Source organism: Fusarium musae, chromosome 5 (genome assembly GCF_019915245.1).
Source record: "Fusarium musae strain F31 chromosome 5, whole genome shotgun sequence".
NCBI classification, from domain to species: domain Eukaryota; kingdom Fungi; phylum Ascomycota; class Sordariomycetes; order Hypocreales; family Nectriaceae; genus Fusarium; species Fusarium musae.
Window position 1 is genome coordinate 3976207 of NC_058391.1, and position 21517 is coordinate 3997723.

Genomic DNA, 21517 nt, shown 5'->3' on the forward strand with positions numbered 1-21517 from the left:
CGTGAGAGGCCTAGAGTTACGCGGCACTTGCTGCACATGCCCTAATGGACAGGCTGGTTGCGGTGGGTATTGTTACAGCAACTGCCCTCAGTGTATCTGGAATTCGTGTTAGACGGTTCATGTACTAGCTACGATAGCCTGGATCCGAAAGCGGTTAAAGAGATTGGCGACTTACTCAATCCTATTGCCTATGAAGAAACTACCACGTCATAATTATCATGAGTATTTTGTCTCTCTGTTTCATGAGGTTTATACGAATGCTGGATCGAGTGTGTTTAGTCTCTATCTCAGGGCGATCCACCGATGGTTCATAAGCTTTACTCTGAATTTCGTACAAGATGTAATGGCTGTTAGCTAAACACTATCTTCTTGAGTCTCACTCTGGCATACATAGATAACAACGTAAAGAAAACACAACCCTAAATCCGTCTCAAATCTGGCTAGTTTCTCTGAAAGCACTCAGGCAGACCAGGAGCCTTTCGTGTGGGAGTCTTAATGAAGCAGAGAGGCAGACCTTGGTGTCTCCCCAGTGCTTCTTTCTTGCAAGCCACCGGTCAATATCTCTGCTAGTTGAGCGGGAGGGCCTGAGGGAGACCCATTTGGTAGTCTATCCCTACTGAGTAAGGTTCTCTGAGGCCGTGGCGGAATTGAAGGTTGCTCATATCCGAACCGAGGCACTGTAGGTGCCGGTCGTGTGGGGGTAGCCGGCCCAGACTGAGTGTCTTTATGGCTAGACTGCGAGGATGTTGGAGGAGTTGGCGGTATGAATGATGGAGAAATGGTCACGCTGTTTGTGGCTGTGGTCTTACTTCCAGCCCCTCTGAAGTTCATGGCAAGTTTGGTGAATCGCGATCCGAATTTGAAGTATTTCGCATAAGAACCGTCCCCTTTGCCCTTTGCATCTTGGATAATGTTGTCGGTAAGTTCGCCAGCTGTATCGAGAATTTCTTCAGCTGTAGCTAATTTGCTTGACTTCTTTGCTGTAGTTTCGATTTGCTTTGTGAATTCTTCCCACTCAAATCGAGTCACGTAGTCAGCTCTGGCAGCTTCAAGCTCAGCCTGCTCCTTCAGACCATGGATTGTTTCATCCAGCAGCTTCTGGCAGGTGACCCGCATGAGTTTCATTTCATCTTCAGCGAATTGCTTCTGTTGGTCTGTGAAATTGTTGAGGAGCTCGATCCGTTCCTCAGGTTGGCCAAGTCTCCCCCAAGCGAGTTCAAGGATTGACTGATCCTCCCTTCGGCGGCGTTAACAGCGCCCTGGATAAGGTCTGCTATCTCGTCTGGAGCCATCTCGATTGTCATTCTGCGAACAGAACTTAACGCAAGACACTTCAACAGCTCCGCAGCACAAACTGCTGCCGATAAAGCTGCATAGTCGTGCCATGAATCATTTTTGTGCCCATCAGAGTAGTCTGAGATGCCTCGAATCGAGATGCAGCGGTTTAGCGCTTGGTTGCCAGCTGCTGCTTCCATTACAGCCGTGGCTTCCATCTCGAAACAGATCACGTCTTCCTTACGGCCTATTTCATCTCGCTTTTTCGCATTCTTCATGACCTGATCCGCTGATCCAATGATACCGCAGTGTGTTTGTATGAGCTGCCCAGTAGAAGGCTGTTCACGTTGGATTGATCTGGAAGTATCATTTGGCTGTTTGTGGAGGCAGGCACATTCGCCGTCTTGATGTATATAATCGCTCCTCCATAGGTGATCGATTGCTGGGCGGCGATATTTCCTCCCGGGGTCATGCTGCGAAATCAGTCGCCGCTGAAGCACATCCTCCATGCTCTGTTCCAACGATAATCCATGGTCCAGTTTGTGCCTAAGCTGTGTAACAACACTCAAAAGCTCAACCGGGGGTTGCCTTGTCTTGCCGGTGATTTTGAAGCTTTTTTCTAGCTGCTTGCCCGTCTTGTAGGGAAGGACTGCCGTGCCGAGGACAACATCACCCAGTCGAATATCGGCCCTCTGGGATGGAACTCCTCCGCCAATTCCAACAAGCATCCAAAAGCGCATGTGAGGAAATGTACTCTTCATACCGCTCACGATCTTGAAAGCCGAGATCTGACCGTAGATCCCAGCTGGAGGAAGGTTGATAACCACATAGTGCTCACCAATGCGGCCCAATTCGTATGTATTCGAGTCGCCCTTGCCTGATATGAAGCCGGCTTCGTGGTCCGTACCATATCTTTTGTCCAAGACATGCCGAACTGCAGAATATTCTTCCTGGAGAATGCAAACCCATCCGACAAGAAAGTGAGACTGCTTTACGTTCGGTGGTAGCGGCATGATGAATTCATGGAGTATAGATAAGAAGATAGTGGAATAATTGTGTCAAGGCGGATTGTGCGATTGAGAGCGCTCTGCTCTTTCTAGGCGCAGCTGGCTTTAGTATAAGTAGGCAAGCCAGGACTTGACAATTGTGGCTCGTTTCAGCTGCCAAGTCCGAATTGCATTTTCCTCCACACCCAAATGCATCACAGCCGCTCAGCTCCAGCCAATCGAGCATTCTATTCCACGTCACACATATGCGGAGTAAGCAAACATTGGAGGTTTTATTAATAGATATTCTGTTCATAGGAGCTCATAGGCTGAGTATTGAAACAAGGCTCCGTATAATTGCACAACTACGCGCTTGGTCTGACTTAGGCCAATATCCAGGCCAGAATACAGTTGAAACTGAAACATATTACTAACCGAGTATATTGTGGTACACTTGACAATCTCAAATCGAGTTATTGTTTGCTGCCTATGCGAATAACTGTAGTCTCTGCTACCTACATCGCCGTAGTCTAGACGCCAGCCTTATTGTCTAAAAGTCCCACTCGCCAAGCTATCAGTATGTAATGTTGCAGTTACAATGACATTTAATCAATGTGAATATCTATCTTTGACAACCACTACTAGCCTACGTGGATCAAAGAAGTTAATAGTCCTTTAATCCTACAAGCGTTCTGAGCTCACTAACTTTAGGGAAGCTCAATCCGTCCAAAAATACATTCCGTACTGGACACGGCTGGCATTCCAGTTTTGTTCCGGAGTGGTGTCATTCGCTGCCCAATCATCATTTACGGTTCACACCACATGTGTTTCTACGGCTGAGTTGCCAAATATGCTATTTTAAGTAACACTCCTGACCAACCATAGCCCCTAACTTGGCGTTTGTAGTCTGGGGGTACATAAAGGTACGTTGTCTGTATCTAATTTATTGACTGGGCAAACTACATACACAATCCTGATGCGTCCGCCTGATCTAAATTAGGACTGTAGAATCCCTTCATACCATGAGTGAATATGAGTGGAACAGTATCCCTTCATGTGTATGATAGAGCATGCGAAACGGCTCAATTTATACAGCTGATACGACAGCTTGCATAGCGATTTGAGAGAGGATCAAACACCTTTTATAGGCTAGGGTTATTAGTGAGTTATGGAGAATGCCCTGCAGCATCTAAGCTTGCAAGTGCTGGGGGTGAAATGAAACTACTTCCTAGACTTAGACTCATAGTGTTCGAAATGGGGTCGAGGCGGAGCTCTTCATGGACAAACAAAAGAAGATAACAGATGCGAGCCACAGGTACGTACCAAAGACCAGCCTCCTGCGTGAGAAAAGGTCAAATGGGTAGAAGAGGTCATCGCGCATGCCATTAATCTATAATACATATCTAAGCCACTAAGTATCTATATATCCATAAATATCACTTCTATCTTGAGCCTGAGTTTGGTCTAAAAACCGGCCTCATTTCTGTGAGCTCCAGTCCATCGTCTTTATCAAGACTGCTTGTCTCCTGCTCAATGGACGTTGTGATTATGACTTTGCTACTAGACGCGGAAGACATAACGGCTGCATTCGAGTGCACACGCGTTGATACTCTAGTATCCATGTTTCTGGCTGTAACGGTCTCTGTAACGTCTTTATCGCTGGACGCGAAGAGGAGTTCGCGCCATCGACTGAGTGAAGATTCATTGACACCGTAGATTATCGCGTCGACGAGACCTTGTGACACAATGCAGGCCTACAATTGTCAGTTCTGTCACAGGCTGTTGGTGAAATTACTAACCTTGTCGACCGTCTGCAACGCAAATGGAGCTGGAGTATGCTTGATAGTCTGGTATAGCCGAATAGCAGTAGGCAGTGTCCAGACCAGCATATACACAACAGGATACATAATCATCAATCGTGCAATCTATCTCTTAGTTAGCACTCTTTCGTGCGCTATTGGAAACAGAAGTAACAAACCCTTTGCAGTCTTCGACGACCAGCGGCATCTGACTCGTGATACCGCCAGATATCATGATTCGACCGCGTGATAGTCCTTTCTCGAGAAGGTTCTGATGTCGAGTTTGAGTTTCCAAGTGAGATGAAGCTCTTGTGTGATTTCCTAAGAATGAAGTACAGACGGGCGTACATGGAGAGGATGGTGATGATGATGACCCATCGCGGGACGAAGTTGGCGAGCAGGCGGACTTCATCAGAAGTGAACCAGCACCCTGATAAAGTCAGTACAACCCCCCACTTTAGTGTTTTGTGCACGTACAGGCTCCAATATCACCATATCCCGCCAGTTTCAGTCCAAGACCAGCCCATAGCAAACTGAGGGCCCATGGTAGACACGAAAGGAAGATGCGTTGATCTTGGACCCACGACGATAAGGATTTGTAGCCTGCTAGAATGACGTAGGTGCACAGCGCAATAGTCAATACCCAGTAGTCGGTCTGTATGACAAAGACTTGGGTCATGAAGCCGTTGAAACTGCAGAATGTTTGGTGTTCTGGGGCGCCGATCTCGTTGCCGTTGATGTTCATGGCAGTCGATGAGAGAAAGTTGAGAGCCATGAGAAAGTCACTGGCGGCGAGTCCACTGGAGCTTATCAGCACATAACAGATTGAGAAAGTGATACTAGAGGTACGAACAGAATGAGTTGATGGCGGAATGACCGGAGACTTTTGAAGACCTGTACATCGTAAGCTAATTGTCTCACGGAGAGGTGCCTTGGGTTATTACACAAAAACTAACGATGATCCAACCAGCTCCAAGGATGGAAAGAATCGACACGACCAGGATAACAATACTTTGCAGGACCATCTCTGAGCGATCAGCCGGAGCGGCTAGTGCCTCACGACGATAGATATGCATTGGCGACTCCATTGTCGATGATCAGACGCCTAGCGAGGCGCTACGACTGGGAAAATTAGATGCCGCGATAGACTTCGAGCTTGGCAGGACGGACGCAGAGTAAGGTTACAAATTCAGGAGGGTGAAACGCTGATCTTAAGGGTCGTTGATTGCTACGGCGGGTACCATTTCCGTTATCATCCCAACTCAGCTCTTATGTCCAGATATCCCCGGACATGGCACGATGCACAGACATAACGGCACGTCAAAAGCGTTCTAACCGCAACGTGCCAATGGACAGCTATCTTGTCGTGCTTACTCAGTATCTCTTATCACCTGTCAAGACTTTGCTCTTAACCAGAGCTGGCAGGCAGGTCAAGTACTGAACGTCACCCAAATAGGAATCTCGAGAATCTCGAGTCGTTAGCCCCTGTAGAAAGAACCGTTAGTGAAGATAAATACGTTGGTGGCTTGCTTCAGCTGGTGGTTGTACCTGTTTGAGACCAGGGGTTTTATCTTGATGCAGAGAATGGGGTTGTGTAATTGGTTGAGGCTCCGTCAGCTCCGGAGATGCAGAAATCGAGTGGCTTGCCCCCACACGGGAATTGATAAGGAAACGTTACAGGGTTCGACAACGAGGTGAGAGAGCAAGACTACAGATTGAGTATATAGGGAGTGACGAGAGAAGAATCATGATGGTAGTTATAATGAAGTGATGCTTGAGGGTAGAAATGATAATTGACATTATGCTTATGCAGATTGTCTCGAATGACTGTGGGGAAATGAGTGATGGAAGACAGATTAAATGCATCGCCAGCCTGACTCAATTGAAGACTCAATTGAAGAAAACAATTATACTCCGTAGTAAATCCTGAATACGTAACACGTCATACCTATATTGATATGAGATCAATCGCGGCTCAATTCTGCTTTCTTCACCCATCATTGAAATCATTGAATAACGCGCTTCTACGCGTCCCCAACGCGTCAAACCCTCATGACGTCGCAACTCCACCAGCTCCATCACCAAGCGAGAATAACCGTCCCACTACCTAAACATCACGAATACGAATTCATCAACTGATCTCAGCCAATCTTATCAATCTCATCAGCTCATCTCTCCATCCCCAAAAGCCCAAATGTCTCAGCCGCACAAGAGTCGGTGAACACAGGCAAAACCTTGTTCCGCTCCGCCCTCCTCCTTACCCCACAAACCGTACGTTCTCTCAGACCATTTATCAACTCCTTGCCGCACGCGACACAACTCCCCCTCCAAACATCACCGTCAAAATGGCCAATCTGGGTGTTTTCGCGGTTGTTTCGACACTCGTCGTTTTACTCCTCACCTACGGCATACCCCTCTTTCTGAAGGAGTACTTCCCCTGGCAGAGTCTCTACAAGCAGCGCCACGGGAGACCTACCGTGACTACAAAGTCGTACAAGGGACGCACTGCGCTCATCACCGGTGCGAATGGAGCGTTTGGATCGCGAGCGGCCAAGATTTTTGCGGAGAGGGATGTTGAGACGCTTGTGCTTGTTGATGTGAGGGATTGCAGTGGTGTAAAGGAGGAGATTGAGAAGGAGTTGGGTGAGGCAGGGAAGCCGGTGCCCAAGATTCTGGTCTGGCAGGCTGATTTGATGACGTTCAAGGGGTGTCAGGAACTTGGGGCCAAGGCGAAGACTTTGGAGCATCTGGATCATGTTTTGATGACTGCGGGAATTCTGGCGTTCAATCGTCGTGAATCGCCCGAGGGCTGGGAAACTTGTGAGTTCAATTGACTCTAGCTTGGAGATATACTAACCTGTGACAGCCATCCAAGTCAACTTCCTCTCCGGTGCACTCCTCTCTCTTCTCTTCCTCCCCCTCCTCAAGTCATCCCCATCCAACCCCTCCCCTCCCGTGCTCACCTTCGTCACGACCTTTGGCATCTACCCCTCCTCCTTCACAATGGGCGTACCCAAATCAGGCTCTTACCTCAAGAAGCTCAGCAACAACAAGGAAGGCATGGAACAAGCTCATCAGTACGGTCGCTCCAAGGGTCTTCTCCTCTACTGGGCCCGCGAACTCGCCTCCCGCGTCTCCGCAACCGAGAAACTTGCCCGCAAAGTCACCATCAACAGCGCTGATCCGGGTTCTGCATGGACACCTCTTACGAATCCCAACCAGGCGAAGCTCATCCCACGACTGATTATGAACTTTGGAGCGAGAGACCCGCAGATCTGCGCGACGGCTTTGGTGAATGGTGTTTCGGCGACGGAGGATGCGCATGGCAAGATTATGCAGGACTTTGACACTGCTGAGTAAGTGATCTGCATGATATGACGCGTTCCGGGTACTGATTTGAGATTCTAGGTATCCTCCTTTCATGGTGAGGAAGAGTGGGCGTGCTGCTCAGGCGCGTGTTTGGGAGGAGACGAGGGAGGAGCTTGAGACGAAGGTCCCGGAGGTCAAGGCCATCTTTGACATGCTGGACCAGTAAAAGCTGCGATGTGAAGATTACGACAGCTTTGGGATCAAGTCTTGCGTGGCGAGGTCACACTTGGGGGGGCGATGAAGTTTAGAGCATTGAATTGGCCTGATGAGGTACTGATCCGCTGTAAAGCATTGCGCGTATCTTGGAAGGGCAAGTAGTGATTTGATGAGCATGTAATATGGTCTCGCTAGCGCACCGAAAGCAAAATTAAAGGTTAAAAATTAGTCTAACTTAAATGCCGGTCTTTCAGCGACTATGCGACACGGCAGTTAATTCATTGGAAGAGTGACATTCACATTTACCGTCATCCCGTTCCATGCTGACGACTTTACGTGGCTTATCTTACACTTCAGAAAGCCAATAAGCACAAGATCAGGCGTTATCGTTATCTGATCTATGCTACTACCGGGGATATCAGCCCTACTGGGGCCAACCACGAAATGCTAGCATAAACTCAAATGGCGACATGCGCCAAATAAGCCCTCACAAGCTTGCGAGTCATTTCAGGCGCACCAAAGAAAAAAAGTCACGCGATACAAACATCGCATTAGGAAACATGAAGTGTGACCTGTGTGTTGGTAGCCGAATGGCTCAGTTGCCGAATTTCCAAGCGATGCTGTTTCAATTTGCCGGCGTTCCAGGGTAGGTAAAGTGGCATGCACACAGCCTCAATTGACATTTTGTGATTTTTACCCGAGGTATCGAACGGGGCGAGACTTGTCGTTGGTGAGGGGAAGCGACGGCGCGAGTGCAAGTGGCACGCGATAATTCTTTGATTTGTTCGGTGAGCGAAAAAGAGAACAGTGGCGATGGGATAATTGCGGGGAGATGAGCGACGGCAATAAAACATGTCACTGCAATTCCGCTTCACTTTGCGTTGATCACCACCTTGGTCCATAATTCATTAGAGACCAAACCTCAACAATCTCGATGCTCAAAAAACGCTCCCAACGTCTCTGCACATGCTGGAAAACTCTAATTTCCTGATCGGCATCTACCGAGTAAACTTAATCAGCACCGCATGAAAATGCAACGTCCAAGCCTCACTTTGAACGCGTAAAATGTCAGGTCAATTAAGCTTTTCGACTCGAAGCTTAACTGAGTCAAAAAAATCAAGCAGAAGCACTGGACCCCTAAACTCAGGGGCTTTGCTCGCAGTCCAGACTCCACGTCTCGCCCACGATTAACCAGCCTTGGCTAGATCTTCGCTGTTGGTGCCGGGGTTGGGATTGGCTAATCCGTAACGAGGCATCATTTTCGAGATTAAGACTCCACCCGCAGAGTCGATATACGGTAAACGAAAATGGATCCTTACCCAACAGACTCAAGGGCGCAGCACGACACAAGCCCGCCTAGCCGCTATGCCGCCGACCAAGTGCTAACTTTGAGATAGGGGCGAAACAGGAAGGCCCTGTGGAAATGGACCCTGAGTCGAGGCGGATGTCTGTTACACGTTAGGTCGTTGGTGGGAAACGGGGGGCGCTTTTTGCGGCGCGGGCTGGGGGAGCGTTATTTATCGGGGAGACGCCCAGTTTTTTGCTCTTGTGTCCGCCGTCGTATTCCCCTGCCTGACAGTTCTGACCATGTTCTGTGAATAAAAGTAGCAATCAAAACTGGGTGTAACAGTGTTAGGGCCGACTGCGTGGTAGCACCTACCTACCTACCTACCTACCTTCCACGCGCTCCTCTCAACAGGAACCTCCGCCTTCTCTTCCTCTTCTTCTTCTACTATTCCCTTTCCGGATAAAACAAAACACGGTTCACGATGGTTTGGTTTCAGAAGATCGGTTCGCTCATCTACTCCAAGCTCGCCAACAGACGCTTCGCATTCGCTCTCACGACGCTAGCTGTATGCGCCGCAAAGGGCGTCCATCTGCACAACCACCGATCCAGCGTCGCCCCCAAGCGCATGCTCCTCTTCTTCTTCTCCTTCTTCACCCAAGACATTCTTCTCCTGCTCCTCATCCGCCTGCTTCTGAGCCACTGGGTCCCCAGCTTCCCCGGCAAGCTACGCACACTCATCACAGCGCTTGCATTCCTGCTGATAACGTACAATGTCGCCCTCTGCGTTGTTTCCGTCTCTTTCTACATCGTCGCTGGATCTGAGATCCACTGGCGCAACATTGGGTTCATAGCTGATCCGTCGGCGCGGGCGATTATCTTTTCGGGCTTCACTGCGTTTTTGGGCGTTTTGTGTCTTTGTGCTTGTTTTAGTGGCGTTCTTCAAACAGCGTGCTATGGGCTTTTTGGGTGGGGAGGGGATATTGTTAATTGGCCGATTAACTTTCTTGCGAGGAAGCTTTGTTGCTGTTGTTTTGGGAGGAGGAACGCTTACGATCAGTTGTCGCAGAGGGATAACGTGCAGTGGATTGACAGTGAGAGCGGGTCGAGTAATGGTGAGTACTCTGAGGATGAGTACAAGGACAGGTCGAGATCGTCATCCAAGACACCGCGACACTCGGCCCGAGCGCTCAAAGGCGATTCACCTGCCCGAAGATCCAGATGTACCCGATTTCTACGCATATTACCGTATCCCGTCGTCAGCATCCTCCTCACAGCGCTTTTCACACTCACGTTTCTACGACCCAAGGATCCGTCTCTGATTTTCCTCTCATGGACCAGCGGCCTTTTACCTTTTGTCGACTTTGCTTCAACATCGCCATTCCTCGATGATCTCCCTTCTGTTTTCGGTAAAGGCATGCAACGAAGCTGGGATGAGCGCACTGCTCTTGCTCAGCCTCCGTCTTTGAGCTGGCTCCCAAAGAATGCATTGCCAAGAGGCTTCGAGGACTGGTACGAAGAAAAGACTCACTACAACGCTGAATCCGACCCACTGAAGATTTCGAACCTGGATGAACCTCTGCGAGAATCCCTTCGCGGAAAGTTGAAGAACATCAACATTCGTCACGTGGTGATGTTCTTTCTCGAGAGCACGAGAAATGACGTTTTTCCCATCAAGAAGGACGGGTTGATCTGGAATCGATTCGCCGACACATTTCCCGACAAGAAGCTCCCGCAAGAAGTGCAAGACAAGCTGGCAAGTCTGACACCGACCGCGAATTTCATTACTGGAGATTACGACGATGGATTTGAACATGCGGAAAAACCGAAACGCGGTGGAATTCACTTTACGAATGCGCACACAGCTGGGACGTATACTCTCAAGAGCATGACCGGCACAGTCTGCGGTATCGCCCCTCTGGTCGGCGACTTTAACCTCGAGCACAGTCACCACATTTATCAGCCCTGTCTACCGCATATTTTCGAGGCAATGAACCAAGCAGAGGCACTAAACGAAAACACCAAGCGCGCTGGACATTCAGGCACGAAATTGAAGTGGAACGACAACATGAACAAGGAGGACAAGTGGAACTCTTACTACTTCCAAGCTGCGACGCTCGATTACGACAACCAGTACAATCTCATGTCTGCGATGGGATTTCCGATGAAGAACACGATTGGAAGGGAGTATCTGCGAAGCGACAGTGCGAAACATGGACCCGTTACACTACCGAACATCAACGAGTTTGCATTCGAGGAGGATCCGTTGGAGGATTACATCACCGACATTTTCGAAGACGCAGCCAAGGCTAAGAGCCGTGTGTTCCTGACTCATCTGACGAGCACGAGCCATCATCGATTTCACATGCCCAAGACAGAGAAATACACGCCTTTGGCAAAGGGTCTAGACATGATGTCCCGCTACGTCAACACGATAGGCTACGACGATCGCTGGATCCGTAAAGTCCTCGACGTTCTAGACAAGCAGGGCATTGCGAATGAGACGTTGGTTATTTTCCAGGGCGATCATGGCACTTCGCTTCCAGAAAACGACTACGCTTCACCGTATTACAACCCCAACATCGGCGTGGATCACGTCCCGTTGATTTTGTCACATCCTCAATTACCCCCGTTCAACGTAGACGACGCAGTCCACTCGACACAAGTCCTCCCCACGATTCTCGACATCCTTCTTGAAACCAACTCCCTCAGCCCCAGCAGCCACGCCGCAGCATCATCCCTGATAACCAACTACGAAGGCCAGTCGCTCCTGCGACCACTACGCACACAGACCAGCGACAACAGCACGGGTCAGTGGCAGTTCACAGTGACGAACCCCGGACGCGCGATGCTTACGGTTCGGGACGCGAGGTTTCCGAACAGACATCTCGTTGTGCCGGTGATAGAGAACGTGGATTGGAGATTATCGGATTTGGAGACGGATCCGCATGAGCATGAGTCCGTGCAGGCGCTGGACTTTGTGGAGTTTATTGAGAGTGTAGAGGGGAGGTTTGGGAGGGATGTTGCGGAGTGGGCGGAGGAGGGGGCGTTTGTTACGAGGTGGTTTGTTAAGGAGAATAGCAGGCGTTGGCGGTTCGATCACCAGGGGTGATGTCATGACTATTATGGATGACTAGATATTTTAATATTATGCGTTGACTTTCTTCTTCAATTGCTCTCGTTATCTGTGAGCGTTTGCTAGAGTGTCTGCGTCACTCTTCTGCCATGGATGCATCCGCTCAATTGACTCGATCAATTTACGATGTTGAGAAGATCGCGGCGTGATTGCAGTTTCGAAGGGCTTCGGATGGCTGACAACTCCAGATGTAAACTCAGCCTTGGGCATCTCACCTCCCTCTTTCCCTGTAATCTCAAATACAGCCAGAGTCTGCGCCATGTTGAGAAACAGCGTCTTGTCAGCCATGCCTTGCGCCGGGCAAATTCTTCGCCCAAAGCCAAAGACAAAACGACCCGGGTCTGTCTCAGCCTCTGGACCAAGAAAGCGCTCTGGTTTGAAGGCCATTGGATCGTGGTAGAGTGCTGGATCATGACAGATTTGCCTCAGCCGCGTTAGTTATTCTCTGAATATGCGTGGATGATGAGCTTACCAGATATTCGGAAGAATCATTGCGCCCTTTGGGATGAGATGTCCGTCGATGATGTCGTCTTGGGAGGTTGTATGCGGAAGACACATTGGTCCGACGGGATGCCATCGAAGAACTTCCTTCACAAGCGCATTGACGTATGGCAAGCTTTGTCTATCCGATAGCGCTGGTAAGCGCTCACTCCCGATGACCTCGTCAATTTCCCACTGCGCTTTCTTCTGGGCCTTGGAGAAAAGTGTCATGGCGAGGAAGAATGTTGTGATCGCAGAGACAGTCTAGTTCAAGCTCAGCTCGGTGATACACCCTACTTGAGACTCAACATACCGTATCAGCACCTGCAGCGTAAAGAGATGCCGCTAGCCATTTATTCTCAGAAGCTTCCTCATCTGTCAAGCCCTCATTCTGCATCAGCTGAGACAAGAATGATTTGTTATCCTTGCCATTTGCCATTTGATGCTCCACGAAAGCTGCGGGGTCTTCAACTGAGCTCTCGAGGTTAGACCTCCACTGCTTTGCCGTAGTTTTGAAACCAGCTCCAGGGAACCAGTCGGGGATATGTTTCACTGAATGAACGTATTAAAACACAATCTCTTATCGGAATTTTGGTAACTTACGAATCGGGATGAGGTCAACCATAAAGGCCCCAGGCTTAGCCGCGATGCCAAACTCATCTACGACCTTTCGTACAGTACTGAGTAGAGGATCAGGTTTGAACTGCTCAGCGGTGTATCCATACACCACTTTCACGATCACAGAACCAGCTTGTCTACAGGAAATATCAGCACTGTCACCGGATACGGTTGAACCAAGATATACTTTTGAATGTGCTCAACCAAACGGCCAGGGTCCCGCAGTAAGTGAAGCAGGAAATGTCCGACTTCAATCTCCTGTAGAGTGTCGTTGGACCTGATGCTCGCTTCGGACTTGAGGCAAAGGTTAGCTTTTCTGCGGTGTCTACGAAGCTGTTCGTTGTATGGCAGGAAACTCAAGGTCTTGTCCCAGCCAACCCTGATATCTGTGAGCAGGCGAGTTCGTGGTATGGGAATTGAGATGTGTGCACATTTCACCGGCAAAAGTCATCTTTGATCTGCTAGAATGTTTGGCTGAGCGATCATTGAGGGTGGTCTGAGCCAACTTCGCATCATTAATTATGACGAGTGTTTGGCCGAAGACAGTAACGGAACTGATATTTCCTGACATTAATCTGATTAATACGTGAGGAGACATTGGGTTGAAGCAACCATACCGTACAAGCCTTTATGCCTGGCCCAGTGATGCGCCTCGAACTGTCCAGCTCGTGGGAGATCTAGTACATTGCCGATAAGAGGAAAACCCCGGGGTCCAGGAGGAAGCTGCGCATTACGTGATGTCTTGGCAATGAGCTTGGTGACGCATATGATCACGAGGGTTATGACGCAGGTATAGGTAATTAGTGAGGCGAGCTCCATGGTCACAGAAGTCCAAGAACCAGAAAGGTAAGGCAATTAAATTTGTTAAGGGAATTAACAGTGAACGTGAAAACCGCTGAGATCTGGTGAACCCGGACCTTTAATAGCATCAGATCTAACACAGAAGCGTAGTCTCTTTACCGCAGACACTAGCAATCTGAAGAATGCTCGATTAGGCTGTTATACCATCAACCAACAACCGCATGAACGAAGACTAATCAACTGCCCCACGATGACGGGGTTCCTGCTTGAAGTGACGGTGAACCATGCGCCAGGTCAGCTTTGCAGACAAACATTTCCACTAACATAGCGCTGCCATCTGATTGTGTTACATGAAGCCCGCACTAGTGTCGCCGACCAACAAACTGGCTTGCTGGGGAACATTTGATTGGCCATTTCAGCACGCTACGAACAAACTTACAGAAAAGTTGAGGTTCGATCTTGAGATGAGCTGGCATAGCTTCTATTGTTTGTTTGATCCGGATCACATTACCTACGACCTGACTGGTGGATTGGCGAAGTGGCTTGATCATTGAGTCGTGGTAGGAGTGTAATGAATTTTATGCCGTTCATCTGAGTCATGTTACGATCTGGTTTCCTAATTGGTTCTTGAAAATGTGACAAGTTCTATGTTACAAGGGCTTGATTATGCCTGGAATGCCTACGTCACAGGACCAGTGTGCAAATTTGTACAGCAAAAGGATGATCTGACTCGGAAAGCCCATGGCGCGAGTTAACCTTTAGGTCTCAATTTATTTAAGCCCGAATCAATCTCAGCGAACTATAGCCTCCGATATTGGCCCTATTCTGAGTTCTCAGAAGCCAGGAAAAGGTATTTGCTCGCCAACTCTCGCCTTGTGCGACACTGCATATCCTTCCAAAGCCAAGGACCAATTTGTCAAAGGAGCGATGCCAATCCTCGGTTGTATGGAGTACATATCATCCGACACGTAGTCAAAAACTGCCAAAACGTTACGGAGAAACGGAACGCCCAATATCGAGTCAGCTAATGAAAGGCTCTGTGCGTTGACGGAAGCCCGACACCTGAAGCAATGTTAGGCTTGGTCAGTCGTCATTACATAGTGCAAGCTTACATTTGTGTTCCATTTATGGTAAACCAGTCTCCTGGAGTGATCAAGTCGAGGGGATCTATATCAATCCATTGGCCATTTATTTTGATCTCCAAATGCTGTGGTTTCGAGCAGTCGAATGAGACAACTAGACCCGATGATTGCGATGGGCCAATGATATTTTTTGCGATCTGGTCGAACACTATGCCACCGACAGCCATAAATGAAGTCCCACTGTCTATAGCTGCAATATACGGCGATCCTGAAACAATACCTTCTTCGTATTAGTTTTGGCTTTGCATGTCATCAGACCAACTGGGAGATTGTAGGGGACGTACCACTTGCCGGTAGGGAAATGTTCTTGCCATTGAACCTCATCCCATCAACCGTGATAGACCAGAGCTGCGGTGCCGGAGGGGCCCCTGGATAATTATAACTGATAGTATTTAGCAAGTCATTTTCTCCAAAACAAGCAGTAAATACTTACTTGGGGCTGTCTACTATATCGCTGTATGTTATCATCCGTCCGTTCGACGCTTCCTTGTCAATGCCACCCATGGTCAGACGACCTTCTTTCGGACTGTTCGGATCCGCGTATCGCGGAAATACTGTTGAGAACTTGGGTGCAAGTAGCCTTTCTTGTGCTACCAAGGTGTCGAATGGTGGCAAGTTTTGATACTGGTAGAACTGCCGAGAAACATTTCGGAGACCCATGCCGAGTATTCCAGAAAAGCTTCCATTCTGAAACTCCATTTTCACAGCATTATAAACAAGACCTATTATCATATATCAGATTTCGTCATTTCATCCTTCTTCTCTGTATAAGTAACAAGGAAATAGCTTACCGACACCTAAGTCTTTCGCAACAATGTCCTTTGTACCAAATTGGACATCCAAGATAGACTGATTGCCAAATACTGGCCCAGTCCCAACAATTGTAAAGAAACTTTGGTTCGCTGGCATATTTGTCGTTGGCTATAGACATGTAAGTTTATCGGTTACCAGCCAGACAAACATGGTTCCTTGTTCTCAGAGAGGAACTTATACCTGGATCTCGAAAGGCGTGCTGTTGTAACATCCACTGGTTGGAGTGTTCGGGCACGCGTTGGATACAATAAGCAGGTCTGCGGAGCCAGTATCAAGCATGACAGGCATCTTTTGGCCATCGCACGTCAGCTCCACGGAATAATAAGTATCCCCAAGTTGCGTCACGCTGGGAAACTTGATTGGCAGTGTCTGCACTGATCCAGGCCCTGGACCAGCTAGAGCCTTTTCTTGATTGTAGGCATTACTCCCGGCAACGACATCGCTGCCAATCTCTGTATCCGGGAGACTTAGTGGATTAGACCAGAGAGTACACTTGATGACCGCTGTCTTATCATTTGACGAAGTTTCGGGGTGATCGGGCTTGAAGTAGATATTGAAAGCAACACATTCTTTGTTGCCGTTACACCGTTCCGCACAATCGTCAACGTCGTAGTCGACCAATGTGAAATCTTCCAGATAACCCTCTCGGCTAGCTAATACATCAGTGTTAATAAATGCCGCAGCATATCCGAGTGGCGTGAGAGCAGAACTGGCCGCCTTAGAATAGGCAGAGTCATGGTCGGATGCACTCGCTCTCGATGCCAACTTAGCTGTGCCGGCTACTACTCGAGTAGCCAGAAACAATAGGAGAAGTGGATGCATATTGAAAGTCTGCTTTCAGAGACCTTGGTAGCGATCACCTAGAACTTGTGAGTCGAGGTTACTGGATCGTATCATTCTCTAGTTATAGATTTGCTTTATCTACGTACAAACCAGTTCTACTCCGCATTATCCGTATCCCTTGCACATTTTGTCTCTCATACTCCGTATTATAAGGAGTACCCACAATCGTTACAACGCTGCTGTGATGAAGCGGGGTTCCGGATAGTCGGACACATGTTCAAAATGACTTAAGAGCAGTAATTGGTAGGCTAATATAAGGTAGATAGCGATCAATGCTGATAACAAGGGTCGCAATACGAACTTGGGAAACGGCATTCTATTTATAATTCAGATGCGGGTATACGGCAAATAGGATTCTTTGCCCTACGCCCCTGCTCGAATAACGCTGAATGATTGTGCACCCCCATCGATCGGATTCAATGCGCCGGTAGATCTATCGGAAAGCACGTTGTATAATGAAGACAAAGATCAAGGTTCTTGAAGTTTCTGAAACGACAGGCCTTTTCGGCAGAGGTACTCGACCCCAGAGCCTGGCCAATGCGGAGGAATCAGGTTCTCGGCTGTAATAAGGTTTAGAGAGCACCAATGCCCTATTTCTATTTGCTGCAGCGTGTGTCAGTGCCAAGATACAGTATGTGCAACTACCGACTACAATGTTGGCAGAGCCTCCGCCCTTCGGCTTACGACCCCGCTCTCGTGCCGAGTTAGTCATCGCGTCAGGCACGGCAATTGCCTTGCATCTGATCTGATGTGAGAATAAGCGATCTGGCGCGCAAATGAGAGAATTAATAAAGAAGCGCTTAGCCATTTCTCCCAGCAAGCATATCTCATCCAGAATCAAACTTCACCAAAATGATCCCAACTGAAGATCGGCCTGTCCTCATCATAGGCGCTGGTATAAGCGGTCTGCTTCTTGCACAGAGTCTATCACGCCAGGGCATTCCCTTCCGAGTATTTGAACGCGACACGGATCTTGAAACACGTGGTGTTGGATGGGGTCTCACCCTTCTCTGGACGCTGCCCGTCTTGAAAGATCTTTTGCCTCAAGATTTGTTCGATCGGTTGCCAGAGGCCTATGTTGATCGAGAAGCTGTTACCCAGGGCTTGTCGTCGAGCTTCCCGTTCTTTGACTTGAGTACAGGAGAGCTCAAGGCCTCTGTACCTAAAGCGCCAGAGGCAGAACGTGTCCGAGTGACTAGACAGAGCCTCAGAGCCTTGCTGGCCACCGGGATTGATATTGAGGTACGTTGCTTTGCCGAGTCTAGTTTCGTTCTGCTGACACTTCTGGATATTAGTGGGGTAAAGGTGTTACTGGAATCGTGTCGACGAATGACTCTGTCACTGCTTCATTCGAGGATGGAAGCTCAGCGACTGGTAGTTTACTCGTCGCCTGTGACGGAAGTCACTCTCGAGTGCGTCGCTCACTGTTCTCTGAGTGGAAGCTCAAAGACATTCCCGTTCGAATGCTAGGCATCAAAATGGAGATGTCGCCTTCGCAGATCAAACCAATTCGCGACCTTGATCCGTACTTCTTTCACAGCACAAACTCGAGGAATGACACCTTCGTATACTTCAGCGGTAAGCCAACTTGGTTCTTCCTAAAAGCGTTGCTTATGGAAATTAGTTCTCGACGCGCCAGGCAATCACGCCGATACGAACCGCCCGTACATCGGACAACTTTGTATCTCGTGGCCGTTTCGCGAAGGCTTCCTGAATAGACCTTCCCCTATCGAGATCCCGGATACACCAGAGGAGCAGTACAAGTTGGTTCAAGAGTTGACTTCAACCTGGGCTGAGTGCTTTGGTCCACTTGCATCCGCCGTTTCGCTAGACAGCGAGATGAAAGGACTCAAGATACAAGACCTGACACCGCCGAAAGACTTCCAAACCACTGGTCGGGCTGTACTAATGGGAGACGCTCTCCATGCAATGGCAATGTGTAAGACTCATTGCCCACTCTTGCTTACCTATGGCTAACAATCAAGACCGGGGAGAGGGCGCAAACCATGTCATCTTTGATGTCAAAGACTTTGTGGAACGAGTTGTTCCTGCTCTCGATGGCGATGGCGATCTTAGATCCGCGCTAGATGAGTATGAACGAGCAGTCATTACGCGGACGCGTCCAGCAGTGTTGGCTTCTAGGCGAGCTTGTCTTGATGCACATAATTGGAAGAGGATTAGCAAGACTAGCCCATTGTTGACAAAGCGTATGCCATACATAGAATTTGAGGAGACGGAGGAGGTTGAGGTACACATAGACTGTAGGAGAAGGGGTAATGCAAAGTTCTAATTCTCGTAGCATTGATCCTCAACAGCCGTCTTGCCCTTAATCTGATTACGTGTGGTGTGCTTCTCAGACGGAACATTTCATCTCGGAGGACCGCCTCTTCCACAAGCAAGGAGTTAGAATGCTCATCTTCCGTAGTCAATATATAACCTAAATCAACTTAGTGAAGTATTTCTTTAAACTATTAGATCTAATAGGCAATGCTTATATTCGAATCTCTCCGTATGGTATAGGCCGGTCCTCAGGCAGTTTCCGCCACTCAAAGTTCTCCATCACCATCGGGCCCCATCTGGGGACATGACTGAATGACTCAAAGTCGTAGTCATACTCCATATCTCCAAAGACAAGTTCATCTATGCAGCGCTCCAACCCAACTCTCCTGTAGTGCGCCATCAATGCGTCTACGTTATCCAGATGCCCAGGATAGAAATTCGACTCGAAGAACGACGTCTTATTGCAGAGATGCCCCAGGGCGCCGGCATGCCCTTCGAGGAGCAACCTCGTCTCGTATAAGTAATCGTCCGCCCAAGCGCTATTGGGATCTTCTTTTAGAGCACGGTCCAGGACCAGCCGCCTAGCCTCTTTCTTTAGGACCTCTTGTTGGAAGAACGCAGAGCACAGATCCCCGGCATCTTCCCCATCCAGGAGCAGGGTGTAGGAACCATCAGGCATACCAGCGTCTGGGAGATACATGGCTTCTGCCAGGCAATTACCAACCACGGCGTACAGATTCATACCAGCGAATCTGAACATGATCTCTGAAGAACAATTGTCCTCCGGTTCAGATTCAGACTTGTAAGCACGCTGGAAAATATTTCTTACCATGCTAAACTTGTGTTTGATCCGCAACCGCCCGTTTTCTTGGCAGAATGGAATAAGACCTATAGCATGGCCATCTGGTTCGCCTGCGGATGTGCGATCTTCGCTAATGGTAATATTGCGAAGAGATGACCTCTTGTTGATAGGTAGGGCATCAAGGAAACCTATAGCCGTTGAAACTGCAGAGAAGCGGTAGCGTGAGCGATACTGCATGTTATGGAGTCCGCTGGTCTCCCACGAAGTCATTGAAGGCCATGCCTTGTGATCTCCAAGCCTATGCCCCATCTCTTCAAGATCGGACAATAATGAAGGGAAACGCCAGGGCTCGTAGCATCTGTCGAGAAAGTTCGAGAGCCGTGCACCGCCGCTATACTCCCAACCGACAAGGCTCTCATTGGTAGTGTCTATAAATTGTTCACCCGAGCCTTCACAAAGAAGCCGCAAAGTGAACTCGATAGCTTCTCGATGCGCAGATCGAACTCGGTTGTTGGGGCAGATATCGAATCGATCTCGCCAATCCAGTCCTGGGTTGTTGTGGTAGGTAAGTGCGCTGGAGAGACTGGCAACAAACCATGGAAACCTTTCTTTAACACGAAAGTGAATTTCTGGTGTGATAAACGGGCTTAACTGAACGAGGAGTTGAATCTGCTTTTGGAACTGGGCAGCGACTAGCCAATCGAAACGGCATAGCCATACGCTAAGATCTTTTTGATAGAATGTCTTGAAACAGATGTGATTGTACAGAAAAGGCATTTCTTTGGTCTCTCCAGCAATGAAGCGGCATGTATACATGAGGGCGAGGTCGATAGGCTCGCCGTGGGCGGCAGTGAGCTTGCGTGAGGTAGGATTGAAATGGTAGCCTTGCTTCGTGGTGAAGTAATATTTATAGATCATGTGCCGTAGTTCGAACGAAAGACTGAGAAAGGATCGAGGAGCCATGGTATCGATGGTGCAGGCAGCGAGGGGATTTCTGTTTTGGGAGGTCGTGTAGAATCCGAATTCGAGAGGTTCATGTGAGATGGAATCTTTGGTGAGGTGAATCCAGGGTTGGTATGCGTTTTGTGTCCCCCGAGCTGGATCCTAAGGAAGAGCAGCGGGGACTTATTTATACACCATTTGGCAAAGCTCTCATAGCATTTAGCTTTTTTGCCAGAAGCCAGATAGGTGGGGCCAGGCGTGTATGAATCTATGTTCTTTATCTTTATTTGTTGGAGGGGGCATCTAAGTTCTCTCTGTTGCTTTAAGCTCTCAGGCATAAGTGTCAACAGCAAATAACCTTTAAGCCTCTAAATCGTATCATAGAAACCAGAAGGGATACGCAGTGCAGCTTCAGTAGCAGTGATTAAAGTTGCGGAGTGTAGTCACTGGGCTACACCACGCATCACCAAGTGAGTCCTGTCGGCAAAGAGTTCTTGATGCCTGGCATTTGAGTTTCACCGATTGACGCAGCAGGCTCGCCACATTTAGATCCGAGGATTACAGCATCTCAGAAACAGACAGATAAATGATTGCGATTTACGCTGTCTATAATCAGACAATGAAGGTCCGCCACAAGGAGCCGAGGTCCAGCAGATGAGTTTGTAGATGAGGCCCTTCGGCCAATTGAGAGGCTCACTTTACGAGTACATTAGTAGGCAGAAGTCTCTATTGAAACTTCCTGATGTGACATGTGTATTCACCAACTAAACCCTATTTGATCGGAGTATTT

The 21517-nt window shown here is 48.7% G+C and overlaps 8 protein-coding genes across 8 annotated transcripts; 3 read left to right on the forward strand and 5 right to left on the reverse strand.

Annotated features, from left to right (window-relative positions):
* Positions 1-492: 492 nt before the first annotated feature.
* J7337_007723 (uncharacterized protein) lies at positions 493-2288 on the reverse strand (the record flags this gene model as incomplete). The annotated part of the gene is made up of 2 exons (XM_044825356.1): positions 493-1154; positions 1229-2288. 2 exons carry the CDS (start codon positions 2286-2288, stop codon positions 493-495), a joined length of 1722 nt encoding a protein of 573 aa, XP_044681013.1.
* Positions 2289-3703: 1415 nt separating this feature from the next.
* Positions 3704-4835, reverse strand: J7337_007724 (uncharacterized protein; the record flags this gene model as incomplete). Its single annotated transcript, XM_044825357.1, has 4 exons — positions 3704-4015; positions 4061-4186; positions 4240-4490; positions 4538-4835. 4 exons carry the CDS (start codon positions 4833-4835, stop codon positions 3704-3706), a joined length of 987 nt encoding a protein of 328 aa, XP_044681014.1.
* Positions 4836-6405: 1570 nt separating this feature from the next.
* Positions 6406-7595, forward strand: J7337_007725 (uncharacterized protein; the record flags this gene model as incomplete). The annotated part of the gene is made up of 3 exons (XM_044825358.1): positions 6406-6880; positions 6927-7416; positions 7469-7595. 3 exons carry the CDS (start codon positions 6406-6408, stop codon positions 7593-7595), a joined length of 1092 nt encoding a protein of 363 aa, XP_044681015.1.
* A 1759-nt stretch (positions 7596-9354) lies between these two features.
* On the forward strand, positions 9355-11982 carry J7337_007726 (uncharacterized protein; the record flags this gene model as incomplete). The annotated part of the gene is made up of 2 exons (XM_044825359.1): positions 9355-9777; positions 9940-11982. 2 exons carry the CDS (start codon positions 9355-9357, stop codon positions 11980-11982), a joined length of 2466 nt encoding a protein of 821 aa, XP_044681016.1.
* Positions 11983-12051: 69 nt separating this feature from the next.
* Positions 12052-13555, reverse strand: J7337_007727 (uncharacterized protein; the record flags this gene model as incomplete). Its single annotated transcript, XM_044825360.1, has 6 exons — positions 12052-12430; positions 12479-12750; positions 12800-13038; positions 13090-13241; positions 13292-13490; positions 13543-13555. 6 exons carry the CDS (start codon positions 13553-13555, stop codon positions 12052-12054), a joined length of 1254 nt encoding a protein of 417 aa, XP_044681017.1.
* A 1921-nt stretch (positions 13556-15476) lies between these two features.
* On the reverse strand, positions 15477-16682 carry J7337_007728 (uncharacterized protein; the record flags this gene model as incomplete). The annotated part of the gene is made up of 3 exons (XM_044825361.1): positions 15477-15769; positions 15839-15968; positions 16041-16682. 3 exons carry the CDS (start codon positions 16680-16682, stop codon positions 15477-15479), a joined length of 1065 nt encoding a protein of 354 aa, XP_044681018.1.
* Positions 16683-17555: 873 nt separating this feature from the next.
* J7337_007729 (uncharacterized protein) lies at positions 17556-18993 on the forward strand (the record flags this gene model as incomplete). The annotated part of the gene is made up of 4 exons (XM_044825362.1): positions 17556-17945; positions 17999-18281; positions 18328-18642; positions 18689-18993. The coding sequence occupies 4 exons, from the start codon at positions 17556-17558 to the stop codon at positions 18991-18993; spliced, it is 1293 nt and encodes a 430-aa protein (XP_044681019.1).
* A 201-nt stretch (positions 18994-19194) lies between these two features.
* Positions 19195-20748, reverse strand: J7337_007730 (uncharacterized protein; the record flags this gene model as incomplete). Its single annotated transcript, XM_044825363.1, has 1 exon — positions 19195-20748. The coding sequence occupies one exon, from the start codon at positions 20746-20748 to the stop codon at positions 19195-19197; it is 1554 nt and encodes a 517-aa protein (XP_044681020.1).
* Between the last annotated feature and the right edge of the window lie 769 nt (positions 20749-21517).